This window comes from Lagenorhynchus albirostris, chromosome 7, assembly GCF_949774975.1.
Source record: "Lagenorhynchus albirostris chromosome 7, mLagAlb1.1, whole genome shotgun sequence".
Taxonomy (NCBI): Eukaryota; Metazoa; Chordata; class Mammalia; order Artiodactyla; family Delphinidae; genus Lagenorhynchus; species Lagenorhynchus albirostris.
The window spans coordinates 23,016,996-23,034,457 of NC_083101.1; the positions used below are offsets into that span (position 1 = coordinate 23,016,996).

General features: G+C 38.0%; 1 protein-coding gene across 1 annotated transcript in view; it reads left to right on the forward strand.

The window, feature by feature from the left end:
• Positions 1 to 17,462, forward strand: part of SVEP1 (sushi, von Willebrand factor type A, EGF and pentraxin domain containing 1) — a 185,492-nt gene that overhangs the window by 49,464 nt on the left and 118,566 nt on the right. The window contains exons 4-5 of the mRNA XM_060154645.1: positions 15,018 to 15,176; positions 16,009 to 16,188. Of these exons, the coding sequence (XP_060010628.1) occupies positions 15,018 to 15,176; positions 16,009 to 16,188 (339 nt within the window). The remainder of the gene's footprint in view (positions 1 to 15,017; positions 15,177 to 16,008; positions 16,189 to 17,462) is intronic.

A 17,462-nucleotide genomic window follows, 5' to 3' on the forward strand; every position in this document is an offset into this window, starting at 1 on the left:
TGCCTGATGATTGCTCCCCATGTGGCCTCCACTGACACTGCAAGGAAGGAACCTCTTCACGGCTTGGTGGTGGTGCAAGTCCTCACTCTCCACTGAACCTACCCTGAGACACCACTCCAGTGGGGTGGGGAGGGACCTCTTGGTACTTCTGGGTGAGTATGGAAGAGAGACACCATCCTCACCTCTGTGTTCTTCATTGGCATGAAAGACCCATCTCTCTGCTTGGCCTTCTCCCATACCAACTCTGGCAGAGGTGTGGGAGTGCTTTTCTAGAGCTTTGCAGGAGTGGAAGTCTAGACTCTCCACTTGGCCTCTGCCTGGTATGGCTGGGCTTGGGTCACAGGTCTTTTTCTGTGGAGTTTGGCTAGAAGAGAGGAGTCAGTTGTTTACTGTCCACAAGTGTTCCATCTTGCTAGGCTGCCCTTTTCTTCATCCTTCGGCTGAGAGAACTGTATTTTGTTGTTTTGGGGGTTTTTGTCCATCCCCATTGGTGTTTTGGGGGATGCCAGCTTCTTCAGCTCTATGTCTAGGATACGTGAGGAAAAAGGAAGCCCAAGGAACTGACTACCATGTTGTTCTTTGAATCTCAAGGTCCCTAGTTGGTCTGCCTTCTTGTCAGTGTCATTTCTTGTTTATTTTATATATAACGTCTGGGGGTTTTAGTTGTACTTTAGCAGAAGGACTAAGGAAAAATACATCTACTCCATCTTCCCAGAAAAATGTTCCTCTGCTTTTTGTGTGCATCATTTCTTCTCTGTTGACAGGTTTTTCCATGATGGTTGTATCAGTCCAACAGTGATATTGTTCTTTATGTGTTATGTCTTTAGGGTCACTCTTTGTAGAAGTGGTGATGTCAGTTTTTCTCATATCTTATGCCTGAAGATGACTTTTATTTCTGGAAAACCAAAAGTAACCAAAAAGACAATGGGAAACAATGGTTAATGGCCAATCAGTAAAGGATAACAATTTTAGCAAGAATTATGGAGAAAAAGACATTAAAGCAATTAAGCAAAAAAAAAAGGCATTAATTAACTATAGCTCAAAGTTCTTAAATCATCCTTATGTATAGAAGTAGATGGGGGTGAGTGAATCTTTCCATGTGTTTGAGTATGAAGTGTTATTCACATTCAAAATCCTTCTCCAAAAGGCATCCAAAGTGATCTTTTCGCACACCCTAACTTAACATGTTGTCATTGTTCTCATTGTCTTAAGAATAAACTCCTAGCTTTTGAAAGTGACCTATCCAGCCCCAATGGGTCTGGCACTCACCTTTCTAAGCCTCACCCCTCTGTCCTCCAGCCAGTGTGAACTCTTATATTTTCAGGATTGCCCTCTCTTGCCTCTGGGTCTGCACATGTTGTTCCCTCTGTCCGGAATGCTATCACCCTGTTTCTACACCCCTCTCCTCACTTCTATGCTTGGTCTTGGTCCCACCTCTGAAATCACTTTGACCAACAGAGCTTTCCTGACCACCCCACCCCTGCCTCAAGTCTGGATAACATCTCTCTCATGTGTTGTCACGTAGCATGGTACTTTGCCCCTTTTTAATCCTCTGTTGAAGACCACAGGCAAAGTTCTGTCTTATCCTTCTGTCTATCCCAAGTACCCCATCACCTGTCATATCCTTTTCATCCCTACAGAGGGTGATGACATTTTAGTTTCACAGCTACTTGGCTATAAACTTGATCACCCATGCATTGTGATGGAAAAAACAGTTCTCCAATTGGTTACATCAAGTAGAGAAGGTCAGACAGTGTCACAGCCCGTAGTAATTAGTAGAATTCTCATCCGAGGATTCTCCCTTGATGCTTTGCACCACACCCTCCTTTAAGGGATGAGCTGGGAGAAAGGTGGTGAGGTGGTGAAATTTCACGTGTTGAAAGCATTGTAATTGCCAAAGTAAAATACTTGCAATTTTATTTACACACAGATTATTCAGAAAATAATCCAAACATTTGAATATGGGAATATGGAAGGGGAAAATTGACTAGATGGCTGGAGTATTTCAAGGTGCAGTAGAGGAGACCACACAGATCATCAGAATGAATGAATGCCAGGCAGAATGGGTCACTCTGAATCGGGTTTTATGGAAACTACAGAAGGAAATCATTTAAATCTGTCCATTGACTCCTTTAAATATTTATCGAATTATCTTTTAGGTACTTCAGAAGATATGATTCTTGCACAGTACTTGCCTTGAAGTAGCTTAATATGAAGTAGAGCCATAATTACTGCAAACAAGTCAGAATGTGTGCCATGAACCAAGAATTACGGTTAATCCAGTTCTAAGCAACTGAGATTGAATAAAAATAAAAATGATGTGACATATGTCATATGCAAAATGCTATGGCTGTTCAAAAAATATTTACTGTTAGTTATGGAGATGATGGGATTTGAAATGGGTTTGAAAGATAGAATGAGGACAGTTAGAAATAGGGGTACTGTTGTGGACAACGAAAAGTACAGGCTTGTGATGGGGACTGAAGTTAGCTTGTATGGGTGGGTAAGTAGCCTAAATCTATGGGAAAAAGTGGGATTCATGGAAAGAATGGTAAGGAGCAGTGTACTAGATTGTACTGGGACTTGAATTCCAGTCTCTGGAGATGGCCTTTGGTCAATTGGCAACGGTAAGCCATTGAAGATTTTTGAGCAGGAAAGTGGCATGATGAAAGGCATGTTACAGGAATATTAATTCAGCATCTGTGGCAGAAATCACGGAATCTGAAGTAACCTAGAAAAAGAGATGTATGTATAGAGGTTACAGATCGATCAAGTCATAAAATAATAAGGTCCTAAATTAGCACAGCAACCAATGGGCATAGAAACTGATATTACCCATACTTCTAAGCCCTCAAAGACCTTAAAGTCTTATTGAACTGAGGTAGAAGAGATGAGGAAAGAAAAATATCAAAGGCAACCGTGGCCTGAGACCTTACTCAAAACTTACCACTCTTTATATGACCCAAAGGGAAACAAATTTGACAACAAACACCAAACTATACTCAGAATCTTTCTCCTTTCTGACTGCTAAAGTCAAGTGTTACCAGATCCAGCGTGCGCCATTTCTCTTGTTCCTTAGGCCAGGCTAATTCATCAGATATGCATCAGTACAGTTGTAAAAGTTGTTAAAATTTTGAAATACAAATGTATTGGTTGGTAAACAGCTGCTGCCCCCAAGTCCCTAAGTGTCCCCTTACTGATCTCACCCTCTCTCCAGCCTCACTGGTCTATCCCACAATCCAGCACCTACAGAGGTAACACCTGGCAGATTAGTGGGCATGCAGAACTCTGCTTGATGCTACAGCTCATGTCTGCTCTTATGGATCAGTGATCATGCCATTATGGCAACATTTTATTTATTTACTTATTTTTAATACTCTTTATTTATTTATTTTTATTTACCTTTGGCTGTGTCGGGTCTTAGTTGCGACACGCGGGATCTTCATTGAGGCAGGCAGGATCTTTTGTTGCAGCGTGCAGGCTTCTCTCTAGTCGTGGCGTGTGGGTTTTCTCTCTCTAGTTGTGGCGCGCAGGCTCCAGGGCTCTGTAGTTTGTGGCATGCAGGCTCTCTAGTTGAGGCACGCGAGCTCAGTAGTTGCGGCACACAGGCTTAGTTGCCCCGCGGCATGTGGGATCTTAGTTCCCTGACCAGGGATCGAACCCGTGACCCCTGCATTATAACGCTGATTCTTTACCACTGGACCACCAGGGATGTCCCTCTGGTAACATTTTAAATATTACCCCTACCAGGGATAGAGTTTTCTCCCAGAAGGTTCTCAAGTTCCGTAAGAAAATAGACTTCTGTTGGGCCTACACGTGTCTGAATCTCAGACATAGATTCACCCTAGATTCAAGTTGAAAACCTGCTGCATTGGAATTCATGGGACTTCACATTTAAATAATGATTAATTGGTAATTTAAAAAACTCATGAGAGTACAGTAAGATATGTACTTTTATTCCTGATAATGGGAATATACAATAACTTGACAGTAGACTAATGAAAAGTTAATATTATTTTGCCTAAGGAAAAAAAACGTTAATGGGTGAATGATATAAGGGAAAAAGATGATTATAGGAACGTTGTTTTTAACTGTAAAACATTGGAATCGACCTAAATATTAAACATTAAAAGAATAGTTAAACCAGAGTAGTCAAGCTTATGGTAAATTTTATTTTCTTCTTTATACAATTCTTAGCTATCAGCTATTTTAGAAGGAATAAATAAGTTGAAGATAATTCTAAAATCTCCAGAGGCCTTTCCTAAAAGTGCTTGCCCGTGAAGTTTTAATTGTAAAACTCAGGATGATCTCACATTTCTCACCCAGACAGTAAACACCTTAAGACAATTAAGAGTTTTCAGGGAATTCCCTTGTGGTCCAGGGGCCCGGGTTTGATCCCTGGTCGGGGAACTAAGATCCCACAAGCCGCGTGGCACAGCCAAAAAACAAAAAAAAGAGAGAGAACACAGAGTTTTCAACTACAAAGACTTTGCCTAAGTGTTCTATACTCAGCCAGGTTATATTTGTGTGTAATATATGTGTTTATGTGTGATATATGTATTTATGTCTCTATGTGTACGTATGTGTGTACACATATATTCTTAACACATGACGCTTACTGCGCTGATGCATCTCCTTTCGGACACAGTCTTTTGAGAGTTTTGTCTTTTCTTTTTTGATAGACTCGTCCTGGTCCATCAGTAATTTCCTTTCTAGTTGGAGCAGATGTTTACATTTGCCACATGGAGTCCTGCAGCTTGGGTGCCATTTGCTGCTCTGGCACCACACAGTTGCCTACATTCACAATTTTGCCCAAATAGTATTCCAGCCAGAGGAGCTAACCAATCACAGGGAGGTTGGCAGGATGCTAATTCATGTTACACAGATTCAGATGTGCAGAATCCAGGTCAGTTCAAAGAGTCTCCTCTTCTAATTCCTTGAAAATAGAAAGGATCTTGGCTGTCTACTAAAAAAAAAGTCCCTCATATGTATACCTAGGTCCTTGTCCTGTACTTGTGACAAGGATTGACTTAGCCTCGGGGAAAGCTGGTTCTTTTCTAGTGCAGTGGACCCCTGTGCTCAAAATCCTAACACAACTGTTTGTAGGAACAGATTCCTTATTCAGAATGAATCCATAAAGTTGAGAAGAAGCATGATATTGTAATAATGAAGAGCCTTTTTTGGGGGGGGGGCCCAGATAACTTGCTTGATGTCCTACCTAGATACAGCAGCACCGAGGGCTTTTGATTTGCACAACTCCTGGGTCCCATTATCATCTACATGAATGGGCACACTTGGAGTTGTGTACTTCACAGCCTGAGTGCAGCTGATGCAACTTCCCTAAAACTATATTCTTTAAAGAGTTTCATTAACCTTTAAAGGTGGATTGTGCAAAGAACAGAGGCTCTTAGTATTTATAGAGATTTTTAAAACATTAATCTTAGATTATGTATAAGAAGGAATTTTGTAAAGTATAAGTTACTGTATAATAAATATTATTAACTAAAATAGTCATCTAAAGGATTGATATTTAGAGAACAGAGAGTTCTTTATATTCTACAAATTCCAAACTGGTTGATATTTTTATTTACTTGAGTCAAAAAATTGTGTTGACAGTTGAAGAAAAATCTAATGTTAGCACATGATAATTTCAAGAATCACAGTTCCAATAATAGTAGCTGATAACTGCTAAGATGTTTCTGAAAAGAGAAAGTGCTTCTTTTAACAACAACAAGAAGAGCAATTAAGAAACATTATTTGGTACATTTCCAGGAAGGGAATCATTTCATATGATAAAAAAATTGTACCCTAGCCCTTTACCATCACTTGTGGAACTTTTTCAAACCACAGTTAATTTCATCTTTTCAACTTTTGCTTGGTTTTAGATGAGGAATTTCCCCCCTTGGGAATCAAAGAAGTTGATTACACCTCTCCCACTAGAGTTGTGCAATGCCTTTAAATAGTTCTCCTAAAATCTGTTTTCCATTACCATTATGAATTTCACAATACCTTTCCAAATGTATTTTTGGATATTTTTATCCAAAGCACTGTTCTCCAGTGTTGTAAATTCTTGATTACTCAAAAGGTTTTGGAGAGTAATGGTGTAAAATTAGCTCCTTTTTATGTAATATTATTTTTAAAATAAATTATAAAATCTGTAGGTAAAATCTGACTGTTCATATGAAAAGTTTATTTAACTTTTTAGTATTATTCTATTTATAGAATCATCAAATGTTAGCATTGGAAAGGTCATAGCCATCATTAAATGTAACCTCTGTATTTTGTAGGAAAACTTTTTAAAAACTCACTTGCCAGTGACCCCGTAGCTTGTTAGTGGAGCAGCCAGGATAGCAACTCAGTTGTCTTGACTCCTAGTCTAACGTCCTTTCACTCCGCCCTGTTGTTACTCCCTCTGACTTTGGTCCTTCCTCCACACTAACCCATCCTCCACTTCCAATAGAGCTTGTTTTCTCCTGCCCTCCTTTGACTGAGTGACTGCCGGTTCGGGCAATGGGATGGGCAATGGCTGGGTCAGATGACTGGAAGACTCCCTGAACTTACACGAGTGTGTTCCCCATGGAGAGAAAGAGACAAGTGCGTATGTTACCCGCAGTGTGATATGTGCCAGGACAGAGGTGGGGGTAATGTGCTCTGAGGCACAGAACTGAAGGTAACAATATCTGTCTGAAAAAGTTAGAGAAGCTTTGAAGAACAAGTTAGTCTTGAAGGATACTGGAGGTTCATTTAGAGAAAGGAAAGCATATGCCAAGGCAGAAGCTAAGTGGAAGACAGGAAAGGGAAAGAGAGGGAGACAATATTTACCAAGCACCAGAGCATCTACTGGGCACAGCAAGCCATAAAAAAAGTGTAACTGTCTCTTTTATAGTTGAGAAAATTAAGAGTTGGGGACATTATTCTAACATTTACTGAATGCCAACTACATGCCCGGCATTGTTGCTTTACTCACATTATTTCAGTTAATCCTAACAACAGATTTATAAGGCAAGTACTACTAATATTACACGCGAAGAAACAAAGTCTCAGAAAAATTAAGTAAATTGGTCAAACTCCCAAGTCCAGTAAACTGAGGTCGGGGAGGTGTGCTGCTAAACTAGTCTCTGCTTGATTCTGAAGCAGCTTCTGATCAGGATATGGAGTTCACTGGTTCATTGTAGCAGACAGGGGAAAGTTATAGATGGATCAAAGAATTACAGAAAAACCCAAAAGAACTTTTTGGCCAACCCAATTGATCAGAGTAAAGAGAGAGGGCCTCATCCTGTTGGTGCAGTTTTTGATAGAAAATGCTTTGATCACATTTGTATTTTAGAAAGATGTTCAGGCAGCAACATCTAAGATGGATTAAAGAGTAGAGATGAAGGTTGAGGGAACCAGTGAAAGGACTTTGTAAAAACCTGGAAGAGAGGTAAGGAGTTCCTGTCTAAGATAGGAGCGATGCAGATGGAGGGATAGGCGAAATGCTGAGGGTTTTTAAGGAGTAAAACCCAAACAACATGATTTCAATTTGGATATTGAAGGAGATGGAGGGAGAAGTAGGAATCAAAGTGATCTCTGAGGTCAGAGAACCAATAACTGTGAAATGAAATACAGCATTTGAGACAATGACTTTCTTTTATGCATAATTTTTATTTACTTTTAATGTTTTTGCACAATACCTATTCAGTATAATAAAACAAGAAAATGTAAATCAGCAAAAATAAACAAACTGGGAAGGCTCATAATTCTACCATGAATATATGTCATGTATTCATAACATTATAGAATTTTATGCATTCATTAGCCAGAAGATCATACTATACATATGGTGTTTGAAACATACATTGTTTTACACTCAGCTACACAATTTGATTGACCTTCCATGTCAAGAATTCTGTTTTTATGGCTAATATACCATTTGATGGATTTGTCATAAGAATTTAACAAACCCCCCATCTCTTGACATTTGTCTTGATTTCCAGTGCTGTGTAATGACAGACAATAGTTATACATACTTATATGTGTAGGTAAAAAATGTTTACTTTCACTCGGACAAATTATTAGAAATGAAATGCTATATCAAAGGGAAAGCTCCACTTGAGGCTTTTGGTGTCTACCCTCAGGTTGCCCTACAGAGTTGGAGAGAGCCTGTTTGCCCACATGCCTGCCAGCAGTGGGTACTAACATCCATTAAAAATTTTTCCAAATTAAAAAGTAGTCATCAATTTGCATTTTTCATTATAAGTGAGGTTAGACAGTGTATCCTACTATTATAGGTCATTTTCATTTCTTCTTTAGTAAATTTCCAGCTTTTGTTCTTTGTCAACTTTTCTATTGAAGTATTCCTATCTTTTTCATGTATTAGAAAAAGCTCTTTATGTGTTAAGCTTTTATTTCTCCTTAAGGTACTAATTTGTTTGCTTCCTGAAATTTTTTTGAAATATTTAACATATATTTTAACATCCAACTATTTTTAACCTGTATCTCTGGCTTGTTTTTAAGTTTATATGTTATCAGCAGGGTTAAATTAACCCATTACTATTATTGATGATAACTGATATATTTGGTTTTACTTCCATTACCTTAGTTAATGACATTTTATTATAAATTCTTTCTGCTATTTATCTTCTTGTTCTGTTTTTCTTTTTTTTAATTTTTAAAAATTTTTTAACTTTTTTTTTTTACGGAAGGTCCTTGTTGGTTATCTGTTTTAAATACAGCAGTGTGTACATGACAGTCCCAAACTCCCAGTCTATCCCTTCCCCCTACCTTTCCCCCCTGGTAACCATAAGTTCATTCTCTAAGTCTGTGAGTCTGTTATGTAAATAAGTTCATTTGTATCATTTTTTTAGATTCTGCATATAAGCGATGTCATACGATATTTGTCTTTCTCTGTCTGACTTATTTCACTTAGTATGATAATCTCCAGGTCCATCCATGTTGCTATAAATGGCATTATTTCATTCTTTTTAATGGCTGAGTAATATTCCATTGTACATATGTACCACGTCTTCTTTATCCATTCATCTGTCGATGGACATTTAGGTTGCATCCATGTCTTGGCTATTGTAAACAGTGCTGCAGTGAACACTGGGGTGCATGTATCCTTTCGAACCATGTTTTTTTCTTTCTTTTTTTTTGCGGTACGTGGGCCTCTCACCATTGTGGCTTCTCCCATTGCGGAGCACAGGCTCCGGATGCGCAGGCTCAGCGGCCATGGCTCACGGGCCCAGCCGCTCCGTGGCATGTGGGATCTTCCCGGACCGGGGCACAAACCTGTGTTCCCTACGTCGGCAGGCGGACTCTCAACCACTGCACCACCAGGGAAGCCCCGAACCATGTTTTTCTCCAGATAAATGCCAGGAGTGGGATTGCTGGATCATATGGTAACTCTATTTTTAGTTTTTTGAGAAACCACCGTACTGTTCTCCATAGCAGCTGTACCAATTTATATTCCCACCAACAGTGTAGGACGGTTCCCTTTTCTCCACACCCTCTCCAGCATTTACTGTCCATTTGATGATGGCCATTCTGACTGGTGTGAGGTAATCTCATTGTAGTTTTGATTTGCATTTCTCTAATAATTAGTGATGTTGAGCATCTTTTCTTGTCCCTCTTGGCCATCTATATGTCTTCTTAGGAGAAATGTCTATTTAGGTCTTCTGGCCATTTTTTGATTGGGTTGTTTGTTTTTTGGATATTGAGCCACTTGAGCTGTTTGTAAATTTTGGATACTAATCCCTTGTCAGTCACATCATTTGCGAATATTTTCTCCCATTCTGTGGGTTGTCTTTTTATTTTGTTGTGGTTTCCTTTGCTGTGCAAAAGCTTTCAAGTTTAATTTGGTCCCATTTGTTTATTTTTGTTTTTACTTCCATGACTCTGGGAGACAGATCAAAAAAGATATTGCTGTGATTTATGTCAAATAATGTTGTGCCTATGTTTTTCTCTAAGAGTTTTATACTATCTGGTCTTACATTTAGGGCTTTTGAGTTTATTTTTATGTATAGTGTTAAAGAATGTTCTAGTTTTGTTTTTTACATGTAGTTGTTCAGTTTTCCCAGCACCATTTATTGAAGAGACTGTCTTTTCTCCATTGTACTCTTGCCTCTTTTGTCGTAGATTAAATGACCATGGGTGCGTGGGTTTATTTCTGGCTTTCTGTCCTGTTCCATTGGTCTATATTTCTGTTTTTGTGCCAGTACCATGCTGTTTTGATGACTGTGGCTTTGCAGTAGAATCTGAAGTCAGGGAGCCTGATTCCTCCAGCTCTGTTTTTCTTTGTCAAGATTGCTTTGGCTATTTGGGGTCTTTTGTGTCTCTATACAAATTTTAAGATTTTTTGATCTAGTTCTGTGAAAAATGCCATTGGTAATTTGATAGGGATTGCATTGAATCTGTAGATTGCCTTGGGTAGTATAGTCATTTTAGCAATATTGATTCTTCCAATCCAAGAACATGGTATATGTTTCCATCTGTTTGTGCCGTCTGCAGTTTCTTTCATCAGCATCGTATAGCTTTCAGAGTACAGGTCTTTTGTCTCTTTAGGTAGGTTTATCCTAGGTATTTTATTCTTTTTGATGCAATGGTAAATAGGATTTTTTTTTAAATTTCTCTTTCTGATCTTTTGTTGTTAGTGTGTAGAAATGCAACAGATTTCTGTATATTAATTTTGTATCGTGCAACTTTACCAAATTCATTGATGAGCTCTAGTAATTTTCTGGTAGCATTTTTAGGATTTTCTATGTATAGTATCATGTCATCTGCAAACAGTGACAGTTTTATGTCTTCTTTTCCAATTTGGATTCCTTTTATTTCTTTTTCTTCTCTGATTGCCGTGGCTAGGACTTCCAAAACTATGTTGAATAAAAGTGGTGAGAGTGGACATCCTTCTCTTGTTCCTGATCTTAGAGGAAATGCTTTCAGCTTTTCACCACTGAGTATGATGTTAGCTGTAGGTTTGTCATATATGGCCTTTATTATGTTGAGGTATGTTCCCTCTGTGCCCATTTTCTGGAGAGTTTTTATCACAAATTGCTGTTGAATTTTGTTAAAAGCTTTTTCTGCATCTGTTGAGATGATCATATGGTTTTTATTCTTCAATTTGTTGATGTGGTATAGCACATTGTTTGACTTGCGGATATCGAAAAATCCTTGCATCCCTGGGATAAATCCCACTCGCTCATGGTGTATGATCCTTTTAATGTATTGTTGGATTTGGATTGCTGGTATTTTGCTGAGGATTTTGGCATCTATGTTCATCAGTGATATTGGCCTATAATTTTCTTTTTTTGTGGTATCTTTGTCTAGTTTTGGTATCAGGGTGATGGTGGCCTCATAGAATGAGTTCAGGAGTGTTCCTTCCTCTGCAATTTTTTGGAATAGTTTCAGAAGGAGAGGTGTTAACTCTTCTCTAAATGTTTGATAGAATTCGCCTGTGAAGCCATCTGGTCCTAGACTTTTGCTTGTTGAGAGTTTTTTAATCACGGTTTCAATTTCAGTACTTGTGGTTGGTCTGTTCATATTTTCTGTTGCTTCCTGGTTCAGTCTTGGGAGATTGTACGTTTCTAAGAATTTGTCCATTTCTTCTAAGTTGTCCATTTTATTGGCATACAGTTGCTTGTAGTAGTCTTTTATGATCCTTTGTATTTCTGTGTTGTCCATTGTAACTTCTCCTTTTTCATTCCTAATTTTATTGATTTGAGCCCTCTCCTTTTTTTTTCTTGATGAGTCTTGCTAAAGGTTTATCCATTTTGTTTATCCTTTCAAAGAACCAGCTTTTAGTTTCATTGATCATTTCTACTATTTTCTTGTTCTCTAATCCATTTATTTCTGCTCTGATCTTTATAATTTCTTTCCGTCTGCTAACTTTGGGTTTTGTTTGCTCTTCTTTCTCTAGTTGCTTTAGGTGTAAGGTTAGGTTGTTTTATTTGTGATTTTTCTTGTTTCCCAAGGTAAGATTGTATTGCTATGGACTTGCCTCTTTGAACTGCTTTTGCTGCATCCCATAGGTTTTGGATCATTGTGATTTTGTTTTCATTTGTCTCTAGGTATATTTTGATTTCCTCTTGGATTTCTTCAGGAATCCATTGGTTGTTTAGTAGCTATGTTTTTCTACCTTTGTTATTTGGGTTTTTTTCTCTTCCACTGATTTGGAGGTTATGCATTCTTTTTCTATTCATAGTTATGTGAATTTTTTGTGTACAAATTGAACCTGTGTTTTTCTTTCAGTTTTTTCATATTGATATATATAAAAGGAAATGAGAACTTTATCTTTTCCTCTTCCCAACCATCCCCCGTTTCCCTCAGACTTTAAACATTTTTTCTTTATAATATGTAAAGATTATTATTTTTTTCCCTTAGATCGTATGTCTTTCTTTTTAAGGGGCTTTATTTGCTATTTCATAATTTTTACAATTATTTTAGCAAGATATTTAGCAATATATGGTATGTCCCACTACTTTCTTAATCTCAAGTGATTTATTGAATACCATTTTTTTCCTCATACTTGAGTTCTTTATGTTGATTTCTTTTCAATCAGTGAAATACATGTTGATTTCCAGAAGTCATGCACATTCTCAAATGTATTTCTCTTCCCTCATATTTACCAGTAGGTTGCCCAGATATAGAGTTTTGGGTTCATAATATTTTTTCCACATAGCTGTATATCTTATTTCATTCTTTTTTCATGGCATTTGTTTTTGCACAGGAAAAATGAAATGTCAGTTTGATTTTCCCATTTATTTTGTTTTTCTTTCCTAAACACTTGTCATACTTTCCCTTTGTTTTGGGTGTTAATCACTTTTTATTAATTTTGCTGGGAACTTGATGAGTTTTTATTGCCCTGAAACTTCAAGTAAGGAATATTTTCTTGCATTAATATCACAGCTTTTACTTGTGTTGTTCTGGAATTTTCTGGCTTCTTTTTACTGCCTCCAACAACAGTTTTAATCTTGCTGTTACAGTTTATGTTTTCTTTTCCATTTGTATGTTTATCTTAATCATTTTCTCCTATAGCTGCTGCCTTCTGTTCAAAGGATACAGTGTTGTCCTGCATCTTCTTGAAGATCTGTGCCAATATTTACTGAACTTTTTATAAAAAGGACTATTCAGAAATATGAATAATTCAATAATAATTCAGTATTTAATGCTATGATGCTTTGAAGTAATGTTCCCTTTTTTTCTGCTGAAGTATTTTTCGTAAGTCACACATCATTATAACTTTCCTACAAATGTTTCTCTCATTCTTAAATAGCTACAGCTTTATCAATTCTGGAATTTTCTACTATATACATGGGAAAATGTTCTCTTCTGTTTTTAAATATAATCAAGAATGTTAGAAGCATGATTTTTTTCTAAAAATTACATTATATTACGAGTCTTCTCTCTCAATAATGATTTCTTCTGTTTTTAGCATATTTTAGTTGTTAAGACAAGGACTTTTGCATCCAGGAGACCTGGGTTTGAGACATAGAACATGTAGTAGTAAAGAACATGGCCTCTGGATCCCAATTCTCTTGGTTTAAACCCCAGCTTTGTCACTTACTGTGTAACTTTGGCAAGTTAGAACACCTCTTAGTGCCTTAGTTTTCTCATCTGTAAAATGAGGTTAATAATATTTATTACTTCATAGGTTCTTAAATGGATAAACAGATAATATTTATAAAATATATAGAACAGTCCCTGGGACATAGTGAATGCTATGTAAATATCTGCTTTAAAATTCTAGCTCTAATCTTTATCTCAATTTTGTTGTAAACCTAAAAAAAAGTCTTTGAAAAAGATAAACAAGCCAGAGCTTGTCTACCTGGAAACAGGCCTTAAACAAATGACAGTAGGAAGAAGAAAGGAGTGTACTACCATTTAAAAATATTTGACTTACTAATTACAAACAAGATAAATGTGATTTTGAATTTCAGCATAAAAATGTAATAAACCAATGTTAAATGCTAAAAAAATCTCCTAGCGCTATCACCTGTTAACTGAGTAACTTTAGTCAAATCATCAAATTACTCTAAGCCTCCATTCTCTCTTTAAAATAGACACAATACTAATAAAAGTAATGTACTTATCAATAAAAATATTAGTAATTATTAATACTACTTATTAATACTGTGAGGATTAAAGGAGATAATTTATATCAAGTATCACCACATAAGTGCACATTCCTTGGTTGCTACTATTTTTTTAAGTAATCTAATGCATACTTGACTACACTACATTTGTTTGGCTTTATTAAGTATTGCAAGTCTCTTTATTCCACAGTTTCTCTGTTGTTGAATTCTTAATTGTGAGTTACTTTACAGATGTGTAACTCCAGGGAGAGTAAGTACAGATTCAAAGCCGCATTGTCAGTGCAGAGGGAAGATATGAAGCAAGGTCAATCAGATCCCGCTTTTCATCTTTTTTTTTTTTTTTTTCCTTGAGCCTGGGAAAAGCAGGGTCTGTGATTCTTTTTTTCTTCAAAAGGCTTATTTCCCATCAGTAGGATCATTTCCCTCAAGCCCTTTACTTTCTCCTCACCCTTTGTCCAGTGCTTTGAACCGAAACAAGGGGCCCAGTGCTTTTTGCATATCTACAACTATTCTGTTCTGCTGGGAGTGAGTGTTGGGGGACACAATGGGGGAGGTGCGGCTGCACAGGTTGCGGGGGGTTGATGGAATATGGGGTATACTGTCTTTAGCACGATGTTTTTACGCGTTGAGTATCATTGATGCCTTTTAGTCCATTTACGTACATTGCTGTTTCGAATTTTCCCACAAATAAGCCCAGCAATATCATGCCATGATGTGTTGTGATTGTAACTAATTGTGGGACATCAAAGAGGCCACTTCATTACCTGCAAATAGCCAACTATATCAATCTTTTAAAAAAATCTTGGTTTCTCTCCTTGCTTGAATTATACGATTATTTCTATGAAAAGCTATTGTTTGGGACTTTACCCCCCTAATCAGTTTCCAAAATGTTGTTAACTGTCCATTGATGTACCCCACATAAAATGGGTTTCCCTGGCTTACCCACAGCTTGCCCATCCGGGACATACAAACCAGAAGGTTCACCAGGAGGAATCAGCACGTGCCTTCCATGTCCTGATGAAAATCACACTTCTCCACCCGGAAGTACTTCCCCTGAAGACTGTGTCTGCAAGGAGGGGTACCGGGCATCTGGCCAGACCTGCAAAGGTACGGATCCCACCACTGGCAGATAGGAAATATAAAAGCTGATCTCTTTTAGGGAAGTAATGCCGGTGTTTTCATCCAATTAATTGGGCATGGTCTTTAATATTCCTTCCTCTAATCTTATTTGGGGGGAATTCTTTGTTTTTATCATCTAGCATTCCTTATCACTGAACATATCCACATCTTGCTCCAGAGAAAGGAGATCTGAGACTCCACAAGTAATGTGACTATGAAAACAGATTTAGTATCGGAAAAGATCTAAAATGAATCTAAGAGAGAGAAGTCACAAATTTAACAGCAAATTTGAATAACAAATGAGCTAGTTTGGGCTCTGGTGATGGTTAAATCCATTTAAAGAAAATATTTTTATAAGTAAAGTACTTTGATATTATTCATATCAAAAATTAAAAGTATTTAATTAGTCAAAGCTGTGGCTCTTGGGATTTGTGGCAGACATGCTTTGCTGGACTTATTTGTTCTTTATTTTATGCCCCTCTAACTGAGAAGGAAAATAGCTAATGACCTATGAGGGTCAAGAACTAGAAAATTTCGTATCCACATAGATATCAAGATTTTAAAATTTCTAAGCTTAAACCATATTTAGTCTGTTTTTAAACTTAACTGGAAGCAAATACCTAGTAAGCATGAGCCGTAAGTGTTCTTCTTCCAAATGCGCTCTTAGGAATTCATATGCAGTAGATGGGAATGCTGTTGATAATTTAGCTCTGTGTATACAATGTCCTCTTGACCGGAAAAGAAAAAGCGGGGGTGGGGGGAGGATGCTTTATAGACAGAGACTCACTTTGCTTTTTACTCTTCTCCCTGTAAATGTTAGTTGTCCGCTGCCCTGCCCTGAAGCCTCCTGAAAATGGTTACTTTATCCAGAACACTTGCAACAGCCACTTCAATGCAGCCTGTGGGGTCCGATGTCACCCCGGGTTCGACCTCGTGGGAAGCAGCATCTTCTTGTGTCTGCCCGATGGTTTGTGGTCCGGCTCTGAGAGCTCCTGTAGAGGTATGCAGACTGCCAGTTCACGTTGTTTATTGATTGTCTTGCTCGACGTCCTCAACTTAAACTCTAATGGACTACTGGATTCTTTGTTTCTTTTGATTTCATAGACCATAGACCACAGAAAGAGAAAAAATTACAGGAGGTTTGAAGTCAGAACTACTAAGTTCAGTTGACCACATCATCATAAACTATGCCCTTTGTGTTTCTTTTATGAACAAGCAAAGGAAAGGCCTGCCTGGGAAAGAAATGGACAGGTTACCTTAAACCTCAGATTTCAAGCAGCCAAGACAGGGTCCAGGGAGAGTTTGGGGATGGTCAGTGTGCGGCTTTGATGTCTACTTTGATTGTAGGTCTCCAAGGACCACACCAGTATCCTGTGACAAGAGTAGTTAGCCAATGTATACATCCCCAGCCTTCACTTTGAATAGATAGCATGCCACAGAAAGTGGGAGTTTGCTAAAGTGACATCCCAAAGAGCCTCATCGGGCCAACAGAAAAGGGGGCAGTACCATAGATAGAACCTGAGGCTCCCACATCAGATACAGAGGAACAACAAGCAAAATTGAGAGTACCTTAATTCGCTTCCGCTCTTGCCGTCTCCAAGACCTACTTTCCTACTTCTTACGACCACTGCATGGCCAGCTTCCTAGGGTTTCACAAATTGGGTTGAAAGAGAAGGCTCTCTAAGAAGAGAGGGGGACAAGCCAAAGGACTTGAGAATCCCTGCCCGTGAAGCTTCTGAATACAGTATTCCCCCCGTCACCTCGGGTTGCCAGGTGAAATACAGGACACCCGTTTAGATTCAAATTTTAGATAAACAACAAATAACTTTTTAGTATAAGTAAGTCCCATACAAGACTGGAGACCTTCTTATACAAAGAATTATTTGTTGCTTTTCTGAAATTCAAATTTAACTGGATATCCCCATTTGTTTGTTTTTATGCTAAATCTGGCAACATGACCCCCAACACATCCCCTAGGCATCCTTTGGCAATATAGTTTGCTGAGGCTTTGACTGTTCCAAGACCCTGTATCACCCAGCTCACTGGAGTAGGGTAAGAAGTTCTGTCTTCTAGTCTTCTCTTAGCTCCCACACCCATAAGGGAAGCCAACCTACTCACAACTTCACGGTCATTTGTGAACCCCAGGAGACATTCACTGTTTGTATTAATCGGCTACCAATACTGAACTCATCTATGAATATGAATTTGCTTAAATCAGGTCCCAGTCCAGACCCTTATCTCTACTTAACAAAAAGAGAAGGAATCAGCGAAGTG